The sequence below is a fragment of the Belonocnema kinseyi genome, chromosome 5 (assembly GCF_010883055.1).
Source record: "Belonocnema kinseyi isolate 2016_QV_RU_SX_M_011 chromosome 5, B_treatae_v1, whole genome shotgun sequence".
In the NCBI taxonomy this organism is placed as follows: domain Eukaryota; kingdom Metazoa; phylum Arthropoda; class Insecta; order Hymenoptera; family Cynipidae; genus Belonocnema; species Belonocnema kinseyi.
This window is the reverse complement of record NC_046661.1, coordinates 124364802-124374742: the sequence shown is the minus strand read 5'-3', so window position 1 is coordinate 124374742 and position 9941 is coordinate 124364802. Positions and strand designations below refer to the sequence as shown.

The window sequence follows — 9941 nt, the reverse complement described above, 5'->3', positions numbered from 1 at the left end:
ATCTCTCGAAAATACAGTTGGTGGGTAGTGGTGTTTCCTATATTTGTAGGGGTGACTGGGGGGTGGAGGGTAGTCCGTTTAGCGTGCAATCGACTCGGGATATTTATAAGATACTACCATGATTTTTTCAGATTTTTTGGTCCAAAAATATATTAGGCCAAAAACCGGCCTTACCGACCCTCCCCCTTTAAATATTTTGTTTAAAATGAATCTATATTGTTAAAAAATCAACTTTTTATCCAAAATTTAACTATTTTGTTAAAAATGCATTTTTTTTTAGTTGGAGATTCATCTTTTCGGTTAAAAAGTTAACTTTTTTGATTATTAAAATTATTATTATTATTAAAATTATTATTAAAATTTGTTTCATGTTTAGTCGAAAATAATTTTTTTAAGTTGACAATCAAACTGTTCCATTTTTAGTTAAAAATTGATCTTTTTCATTTCAAAAGTTGAACTATTTGGTTAAAAATTCGTAATTTCTTGGTAAAAATGTAATATTTTCGGTTAAAAATGTTGGTTGAAATGTCAACTGTTACATGCTTTTTTGAAAATTCATATTTTTGATTGAAAATTTTATTATTAGACTTAACGTTGAAGTACTTTGAAAAGAAAAATTAATTTTGATTATTAAGGATTCATAAATTATAACTGAAAGTTTAACGATTTGCTCTTAAATGAGCTTTTGTTAAAAAATCTACTGCTTTGTAGAGCATTCATCTTTTTGGCTTGAATGATTAACAATTTGCTAGAAAATTAAACTGTTTGATTGAAAATTCAATATTTTTGTAGATAATTCATCTTTTTGGTTTTAAAATGTAATAATTATGTTGAAAATTCTTCTTTTTTTGGTAGAAAATTAATCTTTTTTGTTGAAAATGGAACATTATTGAACATTCATATTTTTTTGATTAAAAATTATTTTTTTATCTTTAAATTAACTATTCCACGTTTTTTTAAAACTTCATCTTTTATATTGGATAAGTTGGAAATTCATCTTTTTCATATAAAATTAATCTTCTTGGTCAAACATTCATATTTTTGGTTGAAAATTTAACAGTTTTTTTTAAGAATGATTTTTAATAATTAATAATAATAGTTTTTTTGTTAAAAACTCCTCTTTTCCTATTTAAAAAACCACTGTTTTATAAAATTTTCTACTTTTTAGCTTAAAAGCTTCTCTTTTGTTGAAAAGTCATCTTTCAGGGTAGAAAATTAATCTTTTTTATTTGAAAATTCGACCATTCGATTCAAAATGCATCTTTGTATGCTGAAAATTCAACTATTTGATTAGAGATTGAACTATTTTTCTAAAGTCGCCATTTATGAACGAAAATTTATTCCTTTGGATTGAAAATTCTTCTTTTATGGTAGAAAAGTCATCCTTCCTGGTTAAAAATTTATCTTTCTTGGTTGAACACTAACGTTTTTGCCAAAATTCAGCTGTCTTCGAAAAATTCGTTTGTTTGTCTTGTAAATTTTTCGATTTGGTTAAATCTGGAACTATTTTTCGAAAAATTCGCTATTTTACTGGAACTTTGATCAATTTTATTGTTAATGCAACTGTTTGGTTGAATATTAATTTTTTTAAACTCGACTTTTTCTATTCAAAATTCATCTCTTTGGGTAGAAAATATTTTTTTTGGTTGAGAATTGAAATATTTTCTTGCAAATGCAATATATTCCAGCTTAAAATTTTAGAAATTTAAAGTGTTTAGTATTGAATTCATTATGTTATTTACATTGGTTTTATTTCAAAAAATTTATAAACTTAAAATCTGTATTTAACTAAAAACTAAATTATTTTCGGGGGAGGACAAAAAAGCCCAAAATTGGTAGCGTAGTTTATGGATGGCCCGTAAATGGACAATTTTGCGTGTAACAATAAACTGTCAGAACTATAGTGTCTATTTAAAAAACAGTTAAAAATTTTTCTGATGAATATCAGCAAGGATAACTGACATTAATGGGAACCTTGTGAAAGTCGAAAAATATTCTAATCCATATCGGAATGTATGTACGTTTTTCCACCATGATTGGATTTTACCCTTCTGAAAGTATATGTATTGATATAAACTTAGTTTAATTTAGTTGTCAATTAAAGACAGTTTTATTTATTTAGTTTTTTTCATATAAATAAAATCACTCAATAATTGTTGCGCCACACTTGATAAGAAATGGGTGATACCGAATAGAATTGGGGTATGGGTTACAGCTTTGGAGATGGGATAACCTTTCCTGAGAGGCTCGTCGACGAGGATACTCACACTCTACTAGGCGTGGAGATCCAACGGTGGGGAGAGGAAACCGAGCTCGACTCTCCACCTCTCTCCTCCAGGTCTCACGAAGGTATTTTCTTCTCGTAGTCCGCATCTCGATATTATTTATTTTTTCAAAAATATTGTCAACCCTTTTATTCCGACGGACAAAATTTTTCTTAGAATATTCGACGGATCCACTGCAGAGTGCTCCAGTTTTGGTTCAGTCCGTTTACAACTGAGCTGATTAATTATATATAATTTATATATGGGTCATTCCATGTCAAATTTATAACGAAATTTTTTTGTTTGTAACAAATTTTTTCCCTTATTCTTGGATAAAAAAAAATGACACGTATTTTTGTATCTCACTCTTGATAATGAAGAATGTCTGAAATATGGATTTTTTTTTATCTGTCAACACAAACAATGGGTTCTTTTTCATACGTTTCGTAAATTGTCCAATTTTTTAACTAATAAAATTGTACAATAAGAAAAAAATAGTTCAATATGGTTTACTTTAAAGTCCATGTTTGATAATTAAAAATTGAGTTTTTAAATCATTTTTTTGTAACAATTTTTTTGACAATTAGTATTATTTCAAAATGGGCATCTCCAAATCAAATGATTTTTTTGGTAATTTTTCATTGTAGTATCTAGATCTAGAATATTGTCTTAAAGTTTTAAAGTGGACGGCTGAATATTTTGTAAAATAAGAATAATTGTATGCAACCATGCGCAAGACTCGCGCACAATCGCTTCGCGCGCGCGAGTCGTCCGCGCGGTCAAATATAATTATTTTTATTTCACAAAACATTCAAACTTACACTTTCAAATTTTAAGAAAATATTCTAGATACTACAATAAAAAATAAAAATAAATCATTCGATTTGTAGATTCCTATTTTGACATAATACTAATTGTTTAAAAATTGTTGCAAAAAATTATTTTAAAAACTCCATATTTAATCATCAAACATAGGCTTTAAAGTAAACTATATTGCACTTTTTTTCATGGTGCAATTTTTTTAGTAAAAAAAATTGGCCAATTTACGAATCATTTGAAAAAAAATCGATTTTTTGGGTCGACAGATAAAAAAATCGTTGTTTCAGAAATTCTTCTTATCAGAATGAAATAAAAAAATGCGTGTCATCAGGATTGTAAAGATAGACTAAGAAACATTAATTGTTGAGAAGGTTGTAGAATTTAATTTTTAAGTATAATATATTATACTGTAAACTTAAATCTTCGCACATTTCACACTAGTTTCAATAATTATTTCGTACATGGCATTTTTTAATGTTTTCAACACCGTTACGTAACATTTTTTTATTATGTTTAAAAACGTAATAGACGCTTTTTACTTTAAAAATGGGGTTTTAAGATGAAGCATTGTCTAGAAATAAATAAAATAATATTTTCATGTAACACTGAATGCTTTTTCAATCTTCTTTTTAGTCATACAAATATTTAAGTTACCTAATATAAGTAATCATTGAAATTCACCAATTAAAAAATTTGTTTCAGTACCATAAAGACTATATAATAATATTAATGATAATATAACATACAAATTTCAAATAGCAATTTTTGAAAACTTAAATTTGAGTTGAAATTAAATTCTGAGAATTCAGAACAAGAAAATAAGTATTATGAGTTTGTTTTTAGATTTAAATAAATATAATTCGTATAAGATTCTTAAGAAAATTAAAAAAAGATTGTTGAATATTTCACATGTATCAAAACCAAATCTAGAAGATTTTAAAAACATTTGTTTTAATTTTATAGAATTTTACAAAATATTAGGAAAACATCGAGTCTTTTTAAAAAGATGCTTAAGACTTTCAGAAGTTTGGAAGAAATATTTCCAAGGTTTTCAATATTTCTAATCTATTTAAAACGTCCTAAATTCTTAAAAATATTGTTATTTGACTCCTATTTTTCTTAAATTTTTTAGAAATCATTCAAGACCTAAAACATTGTCTTGTAATCTTCGAGATTTTCACAGACATTTTAAGAAAATTTGTTTATTCTTTTAAAACTTTTCGAAATTCTTTCAAAGCTTCTAAATTTTATTTTTTTAATCTTTAAAAATCTACATTTCTAAGTTTACAATTATTTTTGAAAATCTTAAATTCTACTAAATATTTCTTGAATTTACCTTATTTCTTATTTTTTAATCTTACCAAATTAAAACATTTTGCTTTAAAATTTTCGACATTCTTTTTCGAAATTTTAAGAAATTGTATATCTTTTAATCTCGCCAGACCTTCTAAACCTTCTGGTCTTTCAAAATTGGTCAACAGTTTTCCTCATTTTTTTTTTAATTTGTAAAATAAAACAAAAATCCTTAAAATCTTTCAGATTCTTCTTTGCCAATTTTTGAAATATTTGAAATCTTTTTAAGTAATCTCTTGAAATTAATTTTTCGAAATAAAAAATTATTTCAATTTTTCCTAGGAACCTAAATGTTTTTCTTCATTTCAAAACTTCTGAATATCGTTTAAACTTACTTACATTTTTTCTAAAATTATGTAACATAGCAAAATTGAAAAATTTTGCTTTAAAATCTTGAAAACTCTTTTTAAAAATTATAGTAAATAATTAAAAATATTTTGCAATCTTTTTCAATCTTCCCTTAGAATTGATTATAAAATAATTGTTTAAGATTTTTAAAATTGTCCCAAAGTCTCCCGCATTATTTTTTCACACCTTTTGAAATCTTCAAAATTTAATATTGCTCTTTTAAAATCAAACCTGAACCATTGGAAATTTTCACAGAAATCTTGAAAAACATTTAAATCTCGTCAAATCTTTCATAATTATTGAAAAGCTTTTATTTTTTTCGAATTTTTCAAAATAAGTTTTTGCAGAGAACAGGAGCTCGCTGCAGTGGAGCCGTCGATATTACTTTGAGATTGGTAATCTTCTGTAATATCTAGTCAGTCTTATATTAATTTGCAAATGGGCGTCCAAACAAACTCGAAACTTTTGGGACGAGTGGCGTTTCTGAATAATCCAATATCTCAAATTCTATTTCTCAAAAATGTTTTTTCTAGGGAAATTTTTTTTAAAATGAAATTGGAATGAACTGAGGAGTTCCCCTTTAATTAAATTTTACAATTTTTAGCCGGATCCTAGTTTATCTAAATTCAGTTTCCGTGAAAACAAAATTTGAAACCTTACTTTCGAGATCCGAACCAAGTTTTTGAGTTGTCGACATTCTTCAAAAACGTGATATTATTCCATAACCTGAATGTTTCTAGTTTTTTTTTCCAAAGCCCAAAAATAATATGATCAATTCCATAATACAGATAAAATAGTTTAAGTTTGCCGGAGATATGAAATTTAAATCCTCTTTTCTCTATAATTGATATAGGTGACAATATGTGTGAGAACCTGACAATATGTAAATATATTTCGATTTTGCATTTACAAGAGCTTTTAGAACCAACTAAAAACATATCTGTTGTTAATGCTGGTCTTTGATTTTATTTGGTTCTAACGGGCTTTATTTATTTCAGTAGTTTCGACATTTTGTACTTATTGCTACTTGAAATTGTATAAGCTCACTTATAAATAGACTTTTTATAATTTTAAAATTAATGTTAATTTTAGTTTCAGTACAAAAATGCACATTTTTGTATTTAAGTTCTCCTTTTCTAGAAACTGTTAGACATCTCAAATTTTTATAAAAATAAATATTTTTTCAATACACAAACGTGTCAGTGTACCACCGAATTAATATTTTCTGCGTTATACCAGACTGAAAGTAACTTCGATATAAAAGTACTTAAATGGAATTAAAATTGAAGAAAATTTAAGTTAAATTAACATGAAAAGCTAAGCTGGGCAAATATTGCCGTTAACGCTTTTGTCACATTGCATCATATTTTTTCCTCACTAATCGAAAATTAGAATTAGGTGTATTTTCAAAGTATTAGATTAAACGTGTGATCCATAGGTACACTATAGATGAAATGAGTATGGTACAGGAAGCTACCATATTGGCTCTTGGTGCTGGGTAATGGTTTCAATTTTTTACATTTAAAAAACTAAACCAAAAAACTAACATTTTTACAATTTTGTATTTTAATAATTCTAACATTTGAGATGCCTATCATAAAAAAAGGAAGCTTTAGTTCTAAATATTTTATGTTTTGCAATTTGTATACTCAATTGAATTTTATTTTTTTTAAGGCATGCATTTAAATATTATTTTTAATGGGTTTTGAATTTAATACTCGTATTTCTGTGCAATCAAGAAATATGAAAAGAGCATGCATTTATTTATCCATGTCATTTATTTCAATTATTTTTATTCCATTTCAAACAGGTTTTTATTGACTTTTGAAGCAAGAAATTTTAGGTTTTAATTATTTATTAATATATAGATAATTTAGTGCATGATTTTGTGGTTTTATTATTTTTAGTTATTAGTTTCTTCACAGGAAAAATATTTTATTTTTTGAATTTATCATAAGTTAGTGTTCAGTTTTTGTTTGAGAATTTTTTTATGTTCATCAATTATGTGTTTTTTCTGTCGATAAAAGATGTGCAATTTTCAGAATAAATTTTTAAGAAAATATAAAAATTAAAATATATATTATATAATAATTAAATTTAAATAAGTTAAAATGAGAATACAAAAATAGTGTCAGTACTTGTAAAGAATGACAGATTTAGTCTTTACTTTTCCTCGTCTGAAAAATTCTTTTCTATAAAATTTGTTTAGCATAAAATAAAATTTGTTTGAAACTCAAGCTCAGAAATAATATTCGAAATTATATTTCTATTTCAAATATGATTAAAAACGAGGCGTTAACCATTACTGAATTTACCTGTTTCGAGATTCTTTTTATTTCTTTTGAATAAATTTAATTTTACTCAAATAAATGATTAAACTCCCAGGATTAAATTACGCCTAATTCTTTGGAATTCACTTCAAATCTTCAGAATTGTCAAATTACCATAAATATAAAAGTAGGACCGAAAATATTTATTAACGAAATCGAAATATTCCAAAATCCAAAGTTAACGAAACTAGAAGAATTCAGAAATTTTAAATTCCCGAAATTTTCAATAAATTTGAAATTTATTAAATTTTAGGAATTCAAGAAATGTATGCACTAATATAAATATATTCACTGGTCTAAATAATATTGTTTTTAAAGACGAAAAAGATAATTTAATTAAAGATTTTTTATTTCAAACCTTTGGAATTTGAAATTTAGTCATTTCAGGATTTCAATTTTGTTAATAAACTTTCTCGGTAGTTTTATTTGTTGAGGTTATTTGAAATTTCGGAAATTTTCATTGTGACAATATTTCAAATAGAATGAAAAAGAATTGAGCTTGTATCATTCCTGAATAAATTAAGTAATTTAACATTTTTAAACCAAAAAATTTCAAAGTTAAAAACTTTCAAAATAAAATTTTTATAATTGGACAATTTCATTGGGAAGGTGTTGAAATTGTATAATTTTTGATTCAAATCATTCAAAATTAAACAATTTCATTTTGAATTCAAGAATCTGGGAATTGTTTGAATTCAGATTAAAATTTCAAAAATAATTTCAAAACGATAAAAATGTAATATTTTCTGATTAAAGTGATGAAAAATAGACCATTAAAAAAAACTTTTGAATTATAAGAAATTTAAATTCGAAGGGATTAAAATTTGACACTTTGAAATTGAAAACTAATTTGAATGTTTCAAAAACAAAGTTTATCAAATTCTAGAAATCGAAATTTTTATTAAATTAAAAAATTATGATTTAACGTAAAAACTGATTAGACAAATTCGTCTAAAATCTAAAAATAAATTCAGCTTTGTTTTCACCGATCAAAATGGAAAAATGGTCAATTATAAACATTTAAAATCGAATTATTCTAAAAAAAATGTTTGATAGAAAAATTAATTTCAAATGGGAAGTATTAAAAATGAAATTTTTTTTTACTTTTTTCTGTATTCTAACTCTTAAAATTTTCTATTACTTTAAGTAAATTCAAATCGTTAAAAAATGAACATTTTTTAAATTGTCAATAATGCTTGTGAAAATTCTACCATTTCAATTTTAATTGCAAAATTTGAACTTCTCAAATTGCTTTAAGTGAATTTAAATTGTTTAGAAAATAACAATTAAGAAATTTTTAGTTATTAATTATTTTTTAATTTTCAACTATACTTTCTGAAATTAAAGCATTTAAATTTGAATGCCAAAACTAAACGCATGGTAGGAAGAAATTGAAAATTTAGCGTTTACCATAAAAATTTTTTTTCAATAGAAGAATTGTTGTTTTTTTTAAAGCTGAGTTAGAAATTCAATATTCAATGCCTGGTTCTAAAATCTGATAATTTTTAAGGCCTGAGTTTGAGGAATTATTGTCTTAATTTTTCATTATTTTAAATTTATTCTGGAGGCATATAATACAAAATTGGTTGACTAAAAATTCTTTATACTGAAAAATTAACTATCAAGTATTTCAGTTTAATAATCTACGATTTCGAAGAATTTAAGAAACCATAAAGTTTGATGCATCTAAAATGTAAATCAAACCATTTAGCTTATTTAAATCTAAAATGATAAAATTTGTAATTCACTAAAATTTAAGCCAAACATTATGGAATATTTAAATATACAAAATTATTAAATTTTGTATAATAAATGTAAAATTATTAAATGAATAACCGACTGTCAAGGCTTTTAATATTAAATTTTGCTATTTTAAAAAATTTCAACATAAAATTGTCCCGTCATTTTTAATAATTATATTTGAAACAAAAAAATTCTGAAATTCGCAAACCACAAAAATTTCAAATAAAATATTTTGGAATTTAAACATTTGAAGCGAAAAAAACTTTAGTTTTAAAAGATTAAACTGTTTTAGAAATGCACATTCAACACTATAATTTTAAATGATAGATATTTTTAATGAATATATTATTAATAACAATTGTTCATAATTGTTATTAAATTTGTAACTCACTAAAATTGATACCAAACAATATGGAATATTTAAATATAAAATTATTAAATTAATAAATGACTGTCAAGGCTTTTAATATGAAAATTCGCATTTTTTAAATATTTAAAAATAAAGTTGTCCCGTCATTTTTAATAATTGTATTTGAAACAGCAACATTCTGAAGTTCGCAAAATAATTTTTTTTTTTAATTTCAAAGCAAATATTTCGGAATTTAAACATTTGAAGCGAAAGAAACTTTAGTTTTAAAAGATTAAACTGTTTTAGAAATGCGCATTCAACAGTATAATTTTAAACGAGATATTCTAAATGAACATGTTATTAATGACAATTGTTAAAAATTGTTATTAAATTTGTAACTCACTAAAATTGATACCAAACAATATGGAATATTTAAATATAAAATTATTAAATTAATAAATGACTGTCAAGGCTTTTGATATGAAATTTCGCAATTTTTAAATATTTTAAAATAAAATTGTCCCGTCATTTTTAAAAATTGTATTTGAAACAGCAACATTCTGAAGTTCTCAAAATAAAATTTTTTTTAATTTCAAAGCAAATATTTTGGAATTTAAACATTTGAAGCGAAAAAAACTTTAGTTTTAAAAGATTAAACTGTTTTAGAAATGCGCATTCAACAGTATAATTTTAAACGAGATATTCTAAATGAACATGTTATTAATGACAATTGTT

General features: G+C 24.2%; 1 protein-coding gene across 5 annotated transcripts in view; it reads left to right on the top strand.

The window, feature by feature from the left end:
• The window catches only part of LOC117172533 (palmitoyltransferase ZDHHC15B-like), a 37031-nt gene that overhangs the window by 24922 nt on the left and 2168 nt on the right, over window positions 1–9941 (top strand). For 2 of the 5 annotated variants that reach the window (XM_033360568.1, XM_033360563.1), the window contains one exon: window positions 2216–2349. The exons of 1 other annotated variant lie outside the window; for it this stretch is intronic. In XM_033360568.1, the coding sequence (XP_033216459.1) occupies window positions 2216–2349 (134 nt within the window). Of the gene's footprint in view, window positions 1–2215; window positions 2350–6222; window positions 6283–9941 lie in introns of those variants that run through there. 2 more of the 5 variants (XM_033360564.1, XM_033360565.1) reach the window with 2 other exon arrangements.